The 16,372-nt window shown below is 35.9% G+C and overlaps 1 protein-coding gene across 1 annotated transcript in view; it reads right to left on the bottom strand.

The window, feature by feature from the left end:
• Positions 1-685: 685 nt before the first annotated feature.
• FAM151B (family with sequence similarity 151 member B) overlaps positions 686-16,372 on the bottom strand; it is a 54,274-nt gene continuing 38,587 nt past the window's right edge. The window contains exons 5-6 of the mRNA XM_027864251.1: positions 10,540-10,675; positions 686-1,086 (exon numbers count right to left, since the gene is read on the bottom strand). Coding sequence (XP_027720052.1) covers positions 927-1,086; positions 10,540-10,675 — 296 coding nt within the window. The 3' untranslated portion in view covers positions 686-926. The remainder of the gene's footprint in view (positions 1,087-10,539; positions 10,676-16,372) is intronic.

Consider the following 16,372-nt stretch of genomic DNA (forward strand, 5'->3'; position numbering starts at 1 on the left):
ACATTGATGGTACTTAATAAGTGCTTGCTGATTGATTGCAGTCCTAAGGGAGAATATTTTGGCAATGAGTGAAGGATGAATTGGGAGAGAAGAAAGAAGAGGTGGAAATGATCTATTATAAAGCTATTAAAATAATACCAGTAAATGTAGATGAAGGCCTAAACAAGGACAGTGATGGGGAATGGACAGAAGTGGACCTAATATATATGTGTGTGTGTGTGTGTATATACATACACAGATGATAGATAGATAGATAGACAGATAGATAGATAGATAGATTGATAGTCAATTGGGGTTAAGTAACTCACCCAGGCCTACACAGCTAGGAAGTGTTTGAGACTACATTCGAACTCAGGTCTTCCTGACTCCAAGGTCGGTACTCTATTCACTGTGCCACCTAGCTGCCCCTTTGATACTTCAGAGGTGGAACTTAAAAGTTTATTAGATGTGAGGGGGGAAAGAGAAAGAATCCATAGTGCTAATGGTTTTGAACTTGGGTGATTAGGAGGATAGTGGAGCTACCAATGGGAAGCTAGGTGCTGCAATGTATAGGATACTGGGCCTGGAGTCAAGAACACTCATCTTCTAGAGTTCAAATCTGGCCTCAGACACTTACTAGCTGTGTGATCCTAGGCAAGCCCACTTCACCCTGTTTGCGTCAGTTTCCTCATCTGTAAAATGAGCTGGAGAAAGAAATGGCAAACCACTCCAGTATCTTTGCCAAGAAAACCTCAAACGGGGTAACGAAGAGTCAGACGCAACCAAAACACCTCAGCAACAATGGAGCCATCAAGAGACAAACCTGTAAAGCATAACAATCTGTAACTGTAACATACAAAGTAATTCAGGTTGTTTTTTTTTTTTAAGTCCAAAGCAAATTAGGTATATGAAAGAAGAATGTATGAAACAGTTTATAAGATCTCCTTCTATTTTTCAGTTTCTATTCCAATAGCTTGTTTGAATTCTTGGTTTTGTGGTTCTAAGATATCATAGAAAATTTGCTTCTTCCCAAAGTGTTTTCTGATATAGAGCAAATCTTCAATGGGATATTTATCATCTTTTCCTGTCCAAATAGTCAGACTGTACCTGCATTAAAATGAAAAAAAAGATATGGTTATAAATTAAATCAGAGATGGTGACAAAAATTCTAACAAGAGTTAAAATAATGACAATTTTTTTTTTCAATCACAAATAGATTATATATATATATGTATGTATACACATATCTCAGATGGAAGAATTTTATATGGGTGAACCACTTAGAAAGTGAAAATAAATCTATTTAGGTGAATTGATGAATTTCTGCTTTCTGTTTCCATGATCACACTTTTTTTTCATAAAGAATAAATTAATCAAATTGTCTGTATCTAAATCAGATAGCTGTTATACCTATAGAAGCGTCACATAAATGTTTGGTGACCATAAGAAGCCTGGCATAATGCACTAGTTTTCAGGTTGTGCTACAGTTAATCAAGAAAACTGGTCCCCACAATCACATATCACAAATGGTGGCAGTTTCTTTTTTTTTTTCTTTTCTTTTTTTTTGGGGGGGAGGGCAATTGGGGTTAAGTGACTTGCCCAGGGTCACACAGCTAGTGAGTGTTATGTGTCTGAGGCCTGATTTGAACTCAGGTCCTCCTGACTCCAAGGCAGGTGCTCTATCTACTGTGCCACTTATCTGCCCCATTGGGGTTTCTTGTTAACAAGAAAGATAATAGCACCTTAAGTTTGTGTAGTGGTTTATAGTTAAGGAAACACTTCACAGAGATTTCATTTGATCCTCACAAGAAGTCTGGGACAGAGGATCAGGAAGAGGGAACAATATCTTGTTAAAATAACACACTTCTGCTCTTAAGGGATAGAGAAGAATTATACTAGCCTGCTAGTGATAAAAGAGATGAAAGCATAGCAGTTGCTGATGTCTAGTAGGATTTCAGTAGAATGACAAATGGATGAGAATTTCTGAACTACCTCAGAGAATGTGGAACAGAAATATGAAATTCTGTCTGTTGCCCTTTTTATGGCGCTTTTGTCAAAATGGCATTCTTATTAAATTACCTTGCTACTTTGTTGACAAACCCTAAAAAAGAAACTGATATAAACATTTAGGAGGGCATGTTCCACTATTACTTTATTTTTAATATGACATTACAGAATTACAGAATTAAATTACAGAAAAAAATCAAACTACTCAGGGGTATTCAATATATGATTTTAAATCAAATAAATTTAAAGACACAGTTATAAATTTATATTATTATTAAAATAGCTCAACAAATCCTAGAAAACAATCTAACTTTTTATTTTTATCATCAGCACAACAGGAATTGGAAATTATTGTTTTAGAACTTGAGAGGTAGCACTGATTTATGAAAAGGTTTGTTGTAAGGAAAGCACTTTAATCTTAAGGTATTACATACGTGTGATATAGTACCTTTATTTATACCTATAGCATGAATCCAAAAATAATACCTCCTTTTTGCTATCTTCAGGTATATTACAAAGAACAATTCTTAAAGATATGATGATACCATATAATAGCTATCAGGTGATCCTGGAATATGCACTGAAAATAGGCCAACAGAAAGGCCTAAAATTGAATGAACAGAGACTAAAATATCTTCTATCCCAGGATGCCAGGTCAGAGTTCAAGATGGAATAGGTTGAGAAAAGTTACTATAAAAATAATACCATGTTACTAAACATAATACCAAATAAAGATAACTACCTTTTAAATATATCTATTTTATTTTATTTTTATTTTTTTAGGCAATTGGGATTAAGTGACTTGCCCATGGTCACACAGCTAGTAAGTGTCAAGCGTTTGGGCTGAGGCTGGATTTGAACTCAGCTCCTCCTGACTTCAGAGCCGGTGCTCTATCCATTGCGCCACCTAGCTGCCCTAAATATATCTATTTTAAATGAAAAAGTTCAACACTCATTTTTACTAAAAACACTTGAAAATATTGGTATAAATGGATTTATCCTTAAAATGATAACAAAAAAATTATCTAAAACCATCAGCAAGCGTTATTTGTAATGGGGATAAACTAGAAACCTTTCCATTAAGATCAGGCGTGAAACAAGGATGTCCACTGTCACCAATATTATTCAATATTGTATAGGAAAGCCTATGACAAAACGTAACTGGGAAACCTTTCCAGGCAAAGAAAACAACCTTTATTAAAAGAAACAAAGGTGGTGGTCTGCAGTCTGCCCAGTACAGTCTGATATCATGAGATACAAAACTTACAACTGTTTATTGGTTACTTAATATATGGCTCCACGATGCCTTCTACTTTTTGCAGGTCAGCCCTTTACATTTTTGCAGGCTTTGGTGTCCTAATAATGCCCTTTACATCCCAGACAGCTTTCTTTCTCCATAATTTTTAATATAAAGATTAATATACAGATATGATTATTATGGTCATGTACTTAAGATATACACTTTATAATGATTATAGTCACACTCCTAAGGTTAACTAAAACAGGCATCACCCCAGGACTACATCATAGTTTCAGTTACAGAGGTTTTCACCTGGGGCTATATTCTTACTATAAATCACACAATTACTTCTTATCCTATTAAAATGATTATAGCTGATAAATGACTACAAAGCAAAGCACTCAAGGCATTGATTATATATCTTTCCTGTTATACCTAGCAATATCAATAAGAGAAGAAAAAGAAATAGAAGGAATCAGAATAGGGAATGAGGTAATAAAACTATCTCTTTTTGCAGACCTCTTTTATAGCAGCTCTCTTTGTGGTGGCAAAGATCTGGAAATTGCAGGGATGCCCATCAGTTGGGGAGTGGCTGAACAAGTTGTGGTCTATGATTGTGATGGAATATTACTTTGCTATAAGAAATGATGAGTTCAATGAGCTTAGAAAAACAGGGAAAGACTTGCGTGAAATAACGAAGAGTGAAATGAGCAGAACCAAGAGAATATCATATACAGTAACAGCAATATTGTTTTAAGAATGACTTTGAACAAGTAAGTTATTTTGTCTATTATAAATACCCAAATTAACTATATACAGGACATATGAAGAAAGATGCTGTCTGCATCAAGAGAAAGAACCGATAAAATAGAAGTATGTATAGAATAATTTTACATACATATACCTATTTTTGTCTAATGGTAGGCATCTCTAGGGCAGGAAGGAGAGAAAGGAAAAAAAGAAATTTCCATGATAATTTTGTTATATATTTGAAAGAAACAGCAACTTATGCACAGTAGATTTACAGTTTCATGTGCAATCATCTTTTTTATTGTACTATATTACGGAAATTCTTATTTTATTTCATAAGTGAAAAATAAAATTTAATATTGAAAAAATAATTATACAGCCTTTTATTTTTGAAGATGACTATGAAATTGATTATCATATGTGGGTTCAGGTGTGCCTGAAAAGCCTAACCTGACATTAATAATCATTTCCATACTGCCTAGACATGAACTGTCATGAATTTAGGAGGACATGAGCAGCTGTCGAAGGTACCTAAAAAACCCATGGCTGCTTGCAACTTTGATTCTTAGACTACAGTTTGACTCAAAATATTTACTCAGTCAATAATCAAACAATCCACAAATATTTATTATGTACCTCCTAGATGCCAGTCACTGCGTCAGATGGAGAGAAGAAAAGAAGATAGGAAGGGAGGGAGGAAGGAAGCAAGGAAGGAATCCTTAATCTCAAGGAGCTTTCATTACTCAAGAATAGTCAGTCTTTCTACCGACATGAAAGGCTTATTTGTTTCAATATTTCCCCCAAAACTCTCAGTTTATTGCATTGATTAAAGACATACTGCAGTGCACTTTTAAAAGTGTTTCTTCTTGGGGGAAGCTAGGTGATGCAGCAGATAGAGCACCAGCCTTGGATTTAGAATGACCTGAGTTCAAATGCAGCCTCAGACCAAACACTTGACACTTACTAGCTGTGTGACCCTGGGCAAGTCACTTAACCCCTACTACCCCCCCCCAAAAAAGCGTTTCTTCTTTTTTGCTTGCAAATACCCTACATTATCTCGTTATACCACTTGGTATATTCAAGTGGTAATAACCACTTGGATATTTTTACATGTATTCAACCCACCAGAATTATACTGCAATGAACATTCTTCAATAATGGTATATCCTAGGTTCTAGGAATGTCTTCATTCTTCTCCATGAAGTACTCCTGATCCTCTCAGACTTTCTCTACAATGCCCCAGTAACCTTTGCTTCCTTGGAAGTTCACACTACCCTGAACTTCACATTGCAAGTATCCTCCAGCCTTCCACCTCTCCCTTTGATTGGTTGGTTCCTCCATTTTGAGGAGGCCCAAGCCAGGTATGTCTTCATTCCTTTCCAGGTTAAACTCCTGACCCCTTCCCCTTTTAGCTCTCTCTAATGGGCTGCCTTCCCCCATTAATATGTAAGCTCCTTGAGGGCAAGGGCTTTGTATTGCTTGTATATATATTCTCGGTGCCTAGCACAATGCTAGCACACAATAACTGCTTAATAAATGCTGTTTGTTGTTGTTAGTTATTGACATATTTAGCAGGGTTTATAAGTGGCATCAATTCAAATGTGGCTTATAGAGGGCATCAATACAATACAAAACAATACATGTAGTAGGTGATGTGCTAATCTTTGAAGGAAATTTTAGATTCTAAGAATTGGAGGTAGAGAAGGAGAGTGCATTTCAGACATGAGGCGCAGTCAATGCAAAAATATGGAGACAGGAGATAGAGAACCACATATGAAGGTACAGCAAGAAAGGTAATCTGGTTGAACTGCACATGGTGGAATATATGGATGGTGCATCTGCATATCACTCAATCAGACACTTAGAGTCAGAGAAATCGTTTTTTTCCACAAAAATCTAGTTGAAAAGGAATGTAGTCTTGGGGCAAGGTGGAAGTTGAATAAAGGGAATTACATTAGATAAGAAAACACACTTAGTGGTGAATAGACTTACCAGCAGGAAACCAGTTCTGAGGTTAGGTACAAATTAATATAAAAAAAGGGGTGTTCCCAAGTAAGGGTCACCAAATTGTGGGGAATGGGAGATGTGATTAGGGGCGGAGACTCAGGTAGGGAAAATAGGTCCTTCCAATAGGCTGTAACCTCTATAGTACCCAGCGAATGGGGAAACAGGGAAAGGAAATTCGAACGGGGAACAGGGAGTAAAAAGATGTGCATGTGTAGATGCATGTGCTCTCATATGCATGCTCTCACACGTGCGGGATGCCCAGCCTTCCCAGATCATTAATAAATCTTCTTCCTGATTGAACAATGGCTTCATGGAATTCATGATATTGATATAGATAATAAGGCTGGAAAGGTAAGTGAGGGCCAGATTTAAGCTATCCAGAAGAATTTACATTTGATTGTTAAGGTAATTGGGAGCTACTGGAGATTATTCTTTTTTTTTTTTTTTTGGAGCTTATTCTTTAGAAATAAAGGAGGTACCAAACATCAAGACTCTCAGGTTATCTGAGAGGAAGTGAAGGAGCTAAAGGAATAGAAGACTCTCAAAGGGTTTTTGAGAGGTTCTGACACAAAGAGAAACTTTATCAAATGCTTTACTGAAATCTAGTTATATGTCCATAGCATTCCTCTGATCAGTCCAGTAACCCCATCAAAAAAAGAAATGAGGTTAGTCTAACATAACTTATTCCTGATGAAGCCATATTCATGTGTTTTCTTACCTCATTATCACCTCCCTTTCTAAATACTTCAAAACATCCTTTTAATAAAATATCATAGAATTCTCCTAATAATTTAAGTAAAGCTCACTGTCCCATAATGTCCTAATTATACCTTTCTACCATACAAAAGTCAAGATACTTGCTCCTCTCCAGTCCTTCGGAATCTCTCCCATTCTCCACAGTCTTTCAAAAATCACTGACAGTGGCTCAGCAATTACACAGACCAGTCCTTTCAGTGTTTTGGGATGTACTTAATCCAGGTATGATGGTTTAAAGTAATTGAAGGCAGTTGAGGGCTCTTTTTCTATCTCTTTACTTATCCTGTTTTTCAGCTCCCTGTTAACCATTTTTGTTCTATCCTTTCCTGTCCAAAGATCATTCTCCCTGGCTAAAAGAGAGAGAGAGAGAGAGAGAGAGAGAGAGAGAGAGAGAGAGAGAGAGAGAAGCAAAACTATGTGAGCCAGTAAAATATATGTTAATACTGTGCTTGGTTTTCATGTTGGCTACTATGGAAACAGTCAAATCATCAATTTTACAAATAATACTTAATTACCAAAACCAACCTATATGAAATTATGAAGTTAAACAAAATGCAATAATTTGTGCTAACTCATATATACTCTCTTATCCAGTATCCCATGTATTTGATGGCTAGAAATTTAGTTTGTTGCTGTGCAACAGTGTTGTTTTCAATCAAAAAATCTATTTGATTTTTGCCGGTATCTACATGCACTATGTAACTAAATTTATCTACAAAGATTAAACAAAGCTTTACTTGTAGACGAGCATTATGTAGTTTTTTGGGGGTTTTTTTTGGTGAGGCAATCAGGAGTAAGTGACTTGGTTACACAGCTAGTGTCAAGAGTCTGGTCTGAGGCTGGATTTGAACTCAGGTCCTTCTGACTCCAGGCCTGGTGCTCTATCCACTGCACTAACTAGCTGCCCCAGCATTTTAACAATAAAGAAAAGAAACTATCACATTGGTCTGAATATAGAGGTTGTGCTTCACCCCTCCCCGCAAATATGACTTTTATAAAATCAGAATGTGGCCTGTAATCAAATTCTTAATAAAAGGACAACAATGCAAGTGATAAAGATGAAGAGAAAAGTGATCATAAAAAATTAATAAAATGCTTTTCTTTGAAATTAAGTAAAAAAAACCTTCACTAAATAGGTATTTTATGTAATTATTTTTCAATACATGTATATTTTCTTCTTTCAAAGAGATTTTATTTTAAGAATGAAGCCTATATTTAAGGGTGGTAGCCTTTAGTCAGTATATTATAACATGTTTCAATAGTTCATGATAGAACAGCAATATGAAATTGTGGCTCAAAAATATATCCACAAGTATTAAAATACATTAAATTCTAAGTTACTCACCAGTACTTTGTAAGTATGTAGTATAAGAATAACTGTTGTTCAAAATGATGACCTCAAATCACTGCAAAATCATTAAAAGGCTTTCTGAATCACCAAAGAAAGACTAACACGGAAGAACAGTGCTGTTCAAGATGAGGGCATTGGCAGTAGGACCAGCTTGGGATCATTGAAAGTGCAGTGTAATTTCTCTAACGTAGTCCAGATTGATATTCTATTTAATTCTGAGTTCACAGGCAGGGCCTATGTAAGATATATATACTGATAGGCTAACTTAATGAACTGCCTCATCTAACTGCATGTCATAATCTGAATAATATGCAATTTTCATCCACTTGGTTGTTCCAGAATGTACTGTTTGGCCAGTCTCTTCTGAGTAACTAGATATCCACAAGGAAGCCTATTAGAATTCCAGAACTCAGCTTAGATTCTTAAAATCTAGCCAGTGACTCACGGACTCTCAGATTCCTCAAAAGTCTGGCTAATACAGCAATATGAACTTTGTCTTTGGCTGAAAGAAGGCTTGCGTCGAATTCTTTTGGGCAGGAACCCCGGGGTTCCAGTACCCCTAAACCTCTAGACCTCATCATCTTGACTTGAAAATTAGAGGCCTAGCCCTCCAAAGAGCATGCCCCTGGTTCCTGGGGCAGTTAATCCCACTCGACTTTGAAACTCCTGAACTGATCATTTGAGTCTGAGCTCTCTTGATTGGGCTTTAGAAGGAAAGTGGTAAACCATGAAATGCTTTCTATAAAAACATGAACCACTCTTAGTAGATGGAGAGACATCTGTAGAAGTATTCCGGAAGACCTTGGTTCAAGTCTCACCCCTGACACCTGTGTGGTGCAAATTCATGCAAAAGTCAACACATGATGATATGATGTCATTGGCCCGCTTCAAAAATGAAGGACAAAATAACTTTATACAACTATTTTTAAGAATTGTAAGTTTATTTCCAGTAACTCTCAATAACAGAACTGTTTTTGGGTTATGGGACTATAACTATCAGAAAGGTGTATTTTGGAGTCCTCAATTCATTATAGATGGGCCACTATACACGGAGAGTCACTGATTTGAGGCCTTAAAAGCCATGTAACAAGGAGAGTCAGAGAAATCAATAAAAAAAGCAACTTACAGAAGCTAAGACATAAGAACACAGAATCTGAAAGAGCTGAGGAACTAACAGAAGTTGAGACCAGCTAACAAGAAAGCAATTATGATACGTTAGGCTTGTGATCTATTTGAATAGATGAGGTATATGGTTGGACTGTTATGCTCTCATTATTGATATTTTTGCTTTCTATTTAGTAAATATTATTGATATCTGTGGGGATTAAAATTGTCCAACCTACAATAAAAGAGACTGAGGCAGAAAAAAAAAAAGAATTCCAGGAATCTATGTAATCAGGGCAAAATCATCTACAAACAGCAGCACCCGAAGACTTGGATTTTGTACAAGTGAGCCTATGTACAAAATGTAAACCATTTTGGTGGGCAAGTCTCCCTGTTTCATGCCTTATAGAAATGTCGAATCAATTACATTTGTGATTGAAGCTATCATGAAATTCTGTATGCTCTTGATATGCACAGGACACCTTGTTGGGGGACAGTCTTTAAAGCTGCTTTTTGTTCAACCAAGTAAATGGTTTTTTAATTGATTTACCATATTACCAAAACAATACACCAGGATTTTGGATTCTCTCCACTTCTCAGTCAATTGCATGACGGTGATAAATCATTTGGGAGAGCCTCCTTTATACCATCATTGAATGAGACAACATCCGTAAAGGACTTTGCGCAGTGCCTGCCATAGAGTGGGCACTCCATAAAAGCTAATTCCCTTCCCTTCCCTTCTCCTCTTCCCACCTTGTGCTTTCATCAAGTATACTTTCAATGGACCATTCACATGAAAATTTTACAGAGATCACAAAGTAGGTATACAGTTTGGATGTCCTCTCTTTCACCTGTTTTGAAGTACTAAATTATCTGCAATTTCTTCCATTCTTTTGGGGACTTTGAGAAACTTAAAAACTGTATCAACACCACCAGAGATTTCTCCTGCATGCATTTGGTTGTGTCCGGTTAATATTTCTAGCTTTATTTCCTTGAATGACATTTCTACCTTGCTATACTGTACATTGGATATGGAGGTGCTAGACAACTTGCAGAAATCATTCAGGAAAATTCAAGTTTGTATAGAGCACAATCTGACAAAGGCACGATGGTGCCCATGGTGGGAATTAGAAATTTTAAATGGATTTTTAATACATATTGGAAGCAATATTTTTTGTTAAAAAAGCAAATTTCTGAAAGTTTAATAGAAATAGAAAGGGGAATATGATTTTATATGCAAATACTGATATATTAATTTTGTGGTGTATACGTAGCAAGTCAAACATAATAAATGTTACATTTGTATCAGGCCATTAAAAAAAATAAACACTATCCATCTACTTACCTATTTGATTGCTCTACCAGCCAAAGCAACTGATGATAAGACTGCCTAACTAATGCTGCTCTGACAGGAAATGTTACAGGCTGACTTAGTTTATTACATATATATTCCATATCTTTTACCATTGTCCAGCTGTAGCCTGAAGGAAAAAGAAAGATAAAAATGTAAATGTTTCTACTAGAATTCTAAGAAATTATTAATACACATTACTGATGGAGAGACATATTTATGTAACTAAGCTTTTTGTCTCTTCTGCTGGGAAAGGGAGATAGGAGTGTAAAGGGACAAAGGAAATGGCAACATTGTGCCTTTAACAGGATAATCAACTACTGCAAAATTAGGTACAGAGTACACCAGCATCTCAAATCCACCCTAAGATAAGCTCTAAATTGGATACATGACTCAAATATAAAAAGTGACATCATAAAAAAATTATAAGACCAAGAACATTACCTTTCAGATTTATGGATAGGGGAAGAATTCATGACCAAAGGATACAGAGGATTACATAACACAAAATAGACAATATTGATACATTTTTTAAAGTTTGCATAAACAAAACTGATGAAGGTAAAATTAGAGGGAGAACAGGTAATGGAAAATTTTTGCAGCAAGTTCCTCTGATAAAGTTAATATCCAAGAGATATAAAGAACTGATTCAAATATATAAGAACAAAAACTATTACCTAATAAATGGACAAAGTATATGAGAAGGCAGCTTTCAAAAGAAGAAATCCATGCTATCCACAAACAGAAAAAAATACTCTAAATTACTAGTAATTAGAGAAAGTAAAGCAACTCTAAGGTTCAACCCTCATACTTACCAGATTAGCAAAGATGGCAAAAGAGGAAAATGACAAAAGTTAAGAGGAGCTATGGGAAAACAGACACAGTAATGAACTTTTGGTGGAAGTGGAAACTGGTCCAAGCCATTATGGAATGCAATTTAGAAGTATCAGCCCAGAAGTCACTAAATTGTGCATACCCTTTGACTGCTACTAGACCTATAACCCAAAGAGGTCAAAGAGAAAGGAAAAGAAGCCATAAGTAAAACATTCCTCTATTGGGGAATATTGGGGAATGACTAAATAAACTTTAGTTTATGAACATTACAGAATATTATTATATCACATGACACAACAAGAAAGACAATTTCAGAGAAACCTGGGATTTGGGAACACCACATACCCAAGCAGCTGCCAAATCTGGCTGTTTAGAGCTCCACAACATCTATTTATCCCTTTCTCTTCCTTCCTTCACACAGACACCAGCCTAGTTCAGCCCCTAATCATTTCTCATATGGACTATTGCAAAGTTCAAGTCTCTCCCTGCTTCAATCCACTCTCCACTGAGCTGCTAAAGTGATCTTCCTAAAGCACAAGTCTTACCATGTCAACTTCAGTAGCTCTCTATCACTTTTAGGATCCAATACAAACACCTCTGTCTGATCCCTTTGTAACTGGGCTCCAATCTAACTTTCCAGCCTTCCTACTTCTCTTTCTCCTTCCTTTACTCTGTGGTTTTGCTAACTCATTTTTATTACTGTTTCTCACATTCATACAAAAACACAATTAAAATATATAAACATGAATAGAAAATTAAAATACAATCCCATTCAGTAAGCAGAACCACATAAATAAAAAAGTAATGTATTTATACGGAAAGCTTTGTACTGAGTGGAAGTCAATTTACTTTTACGTGTTGATTTTGTATTATATGTACTAAATGTTTACACAGAGAAATGATTCCTGCTGAAATCTAGTATGTTCACTATTATCACCTTTATTTTGTTACATGTATATTGTGCATCTTTCAATTAAAAATCATCTAAAAAAGGAATTCTCATGTGAATTCTGCATATTCAATCACATTGCTCTAAAGAGCAAAAAGGTTTTTGTACTCTTAATAAAATTTTAAAATATTGCTTTTCATCTTTATTTCATTCTTTTAAATGTCTATTCTGTCTGTTTTATAATGCACATAATGTGATAGCACAATAGTACAAATGTATATTTATATTTTTATGATCATTTGAAATTTTTATTTAATTTATCAGAAACTAAAATACAAGATATGATGGAGTAAAAAAAAACCAAACATTAGCATCTTAAGACCTAGTTTCTAATTCTAGCTGTAGGTGATGTAACCTTAGGTATGTACTCGTAAAGACTTTTCCTTCCTATTAAAAAGGAAAGTTGGACTAAATAATTTCCGATCCTTTTTAGCTCTAGAATGTTTATTAAAACCCTTTGAACTCTAAGAGTGAGACAAATACATAGAAAAAGTAAAGCTTTTAACTACTCACAGAGTGTCAAATGTTCTTATTCAGATTTTGGGAACACAGACATAGAGAAGAAAGAATATCCACATACATAGAGTTTAATTTGGAAAAAAGATACATTAAAAAATACAGGGACAGATAGGTGGTGCAGTGGATAGAGCACCAGCTCTGGAGTCAGGAGCACTTGAGTTCAAATCTGGCCTCAGACACTTACTAGCTGTGTGACCCGAAGCAAGTCACTTAATCCTGAATGCCTCAAAAAAAAAAAAAAAAAAAAAAAAATACACAGACACACACAGAAAAGCCTCAGTAAAGTAGTATGGGAATTACTGGTATTGTCAGTCAGTGATTCATTTTTTTTAAGAACAAGTCTTTTTTTTTTCAAATTTATTTTACAAATAAACACACATATATCAGGAATATAGTAAAAAATATTTTACTGATAGGGTAAACAATCAAAAAAAGTCTGGAAATCAATGGTCTCCAGACCAACCTCATCAAGTTCAGAGAGGCTCATTACCAGTTTGGTCATGGTATGAAGAATTTTTTGATCAGTACCCACTGAATAAGACTGGACCTATTATATAATCTGTTTTATATAGCTACATTTAGGAATTTACTATAAAATATATATATGCTTAGAATAAACTTAAATTTTGATAAATTAATTCGAAGTTAGGACTAAAATTTTATTCTGGACTATGCTACACATTATACTCTTTTTAGTTACTTAATAGTTTATGAATAAGAACAGGAATGATTTCAAAACCCAAAAAATAGAGGAAAGCACATTTTTCATAAAGTATAAAAGTAGATATTCACATCTTTCAATGTGAAATCAATTATGATTGAGAACCACAAAATGGATCTTAGGTCTACTCACAGCAGATTCATGGCCAAGGGCAATTAAATGGGTCCTTCTATATTTCAGTTTCACTGTCTCTGAAATAAGGAAAAGAGAAAGCTACCCAATTTAAAGTAGTTTAAAACAACTTTAAGCAAATGACTAAGAACTGACTTCTAGACTCCAGTCCCCTAGACTATAGCTACGGGCAGGAGTATGAAGGTAAATGCTTAACAACTGGATAAGGGGGTAGAGGGCTGTTTCTAGGACACTTTTAAATTTCGTGTGTTTTATTAACATTTTCTCCATCTTTTTCTTAAATCTAGACAATCAACAAAACAACAAATCAAGCTCTAATTTGTAACATTTGCCAATTTCCAAGGTACAAATGCTCAAGCTGAAAATTTAACAATCAGTTGTTGAGAGACAGTATGAGCTGGTTCCAGCATACCACTGGACTCCAGGTAAGCAAGCGGCCCTCACTACTCAAACTTGGGCTCTGCCCTCCTCATCTCTCTTCTGCCTCAGGTCCCCAGCCCAGGCCTCTCAGCATAGTGGTCAATGAGTTGGGCAGTGGCTGCGGGAACAGGTACACCTGGGCTTCCAGTTATAACTCCTGATAAGCTAAGTGTTGAGATAAGTAAGACACTGAAACAAGGTACTAGAGGAACTTACATACGAGCTAAAGGAAATGAGTGGGAATAAAAGTGCCAGACTGTACATTCTCTTCCTCTGTGGACCCAAAGCAGCTGCAGCTACACAGGACCAGAACCAAAGCCCCAGAACTGTGATCCTCTATGCAGCCCTCACTAGAGCTGTGGTGGAGGGAGGAACCCAACCTTCAAGTTCTTGCTGAATCATCTCCTTTATGGCTTAGAAACCCAGACACTCTTTAGGTGTACACCAAATTAACAACACCAAAACCTAACTATAATTCCATTAGCACCCAACCCTAAGCCAGTAAAGCTTCTAACCCTATACAGCAGGCCTTCCCTTAACCCTCACTCACCAGAGACCTATACTTAGGGAAGGAGAAAGTTGCAGAGTAAACAGTTATCTGGAAATAGCCTGGCCTGGGCAAGTGCTCTGTTGTAATCCTGTTTCTACGATATCACTCCTGTCTTGGATAATATCTCCCACCTGAGACTTCAGATAGAGGCTTTGTTCCATCTTGAAGTCTAGACTCCAGACACTATATGTAATATTGAAAGAGCTAAGGTGTCTGATAGAGAACTGAGTAATAGGTTTGGCACATAGTAAGTGCTTACTAAATGTTTGTTGAATGATACTGAAATGTGAGGTAATCTGATTTCAAACTGTATTACAAAACAGTAATCATGAAAACAATCTGGTACTGGCTAAGAAATAGAATGATGGATCAGTGGAATGGATTAAGTACACAAAACACAGTAGAAAATGACCATAGCAATCTACTATTTGATAAAGCAAATGACCTAAGCTTTTGGGTTAAGAATGAAATGTCTGACAAAATTTGCTGGGAAAACTGGAAAGCAGTTTGGCAGAAAGTAGGCACAGACTAATATCTCACACCACATGCCAAGCTAAGGTCAAAAGGGACAATGATTTAGACATAAAGGGTGACACCATAAATGAATGAGTGAAGCATGGAAAAATGTACATGTCAGATCTATAAATAAGGGAAGAGTTTATGACCAAATGAGATAGAGAGGATCATGAGAAATAAAATGAACAATTTTGATTACATGACATTAAAAAGCTTTTGCACAAATAAAACAAACACAGCCAAAATTAACACAGCCAAAATTAGAAGGAAAATAGGAAACTGGGGAAAAATTTTACAGTAGGTTTCTCTGATAAAGGCCTCATTTTTCAAATATATAGGAAGCGGAGCCAAATTTATAAAAATTGAGCCGCTCCCCAATTGACATATGGTCAAAGGATATGAACAAGAAGCTTTCAGAAGAAGAAACCAAAGCTATTGATAGTCACATGAAAAAAATGCTCTAAATCACTATTGTTTCAAGAAATACAAATTAAAACAACTCTGAGATACCACCTCACCCCTATCAGATTGATTAGGAAATGACAATTGCTGGTGGAGATGTGGAAAAATTAGGACAGTTTGATGGGAGTAGTGAACTGGTCCAGCCATTCTGGAAAACAAGTTGGAACTATGCCAAAAGGGCTATAAAGTTGTGCATAACCTTTGACCCAGCGATATCACTACTAGATTTGGATCCCAAAGAGATCAAAGAAAAGGGAAAAGGACCTATTTATACAAAAATATTTATAGCACCTCTTTTTGTGGTGGCAAAGAACTGGAAATTGAGGGAATACCCATCAACTGGGAAATGGCTGAACAAGCTATGGCATATGATTGTGATGGAATACTATTGTGCTATAAAAAATGACAAGCAGGATGGTTACAGAAAAACCTAGGATAGCATATATGAACTGATGCAAAGTAAAGTAAGCAGAACCAAGAGAACATTGTTTACAGTAGCAGCAACATTGTAATAATGATCAACTGTGAAAGACTTGGCTACTCTGATTAAGACAATGATCCAAGATAATTCCAAGAGATCCATGATGAAAAATGTTATCCATCTTCAGCGAGAGATCTGATGAACTCTGAGGACAAGATCGAAGCACATTTTTTACCTTTCTTTATTTTTCTTGTTTTGTGTGTGTGTGTGTGTGTGTGTGTGTGTGTGTGTGTGTGTGTGTGT

This window comes from Vombatus ursinus, unplaced genomic scaffold, assembly GCF_900497805.2.
Source record: "Vombatus ursinus unplaced genomic scaffold, bare-nosed wombat genome assembly UNPS02014774.1, whole genome shotgun sequence".
NCBI classification, from domain to species: domain Eukaryota; kingdom Metazoa; phylum Chordata; class Mammalia; order Diprotodontia; family Vombatidae; genus Vombatus; species Vombatus ursinus.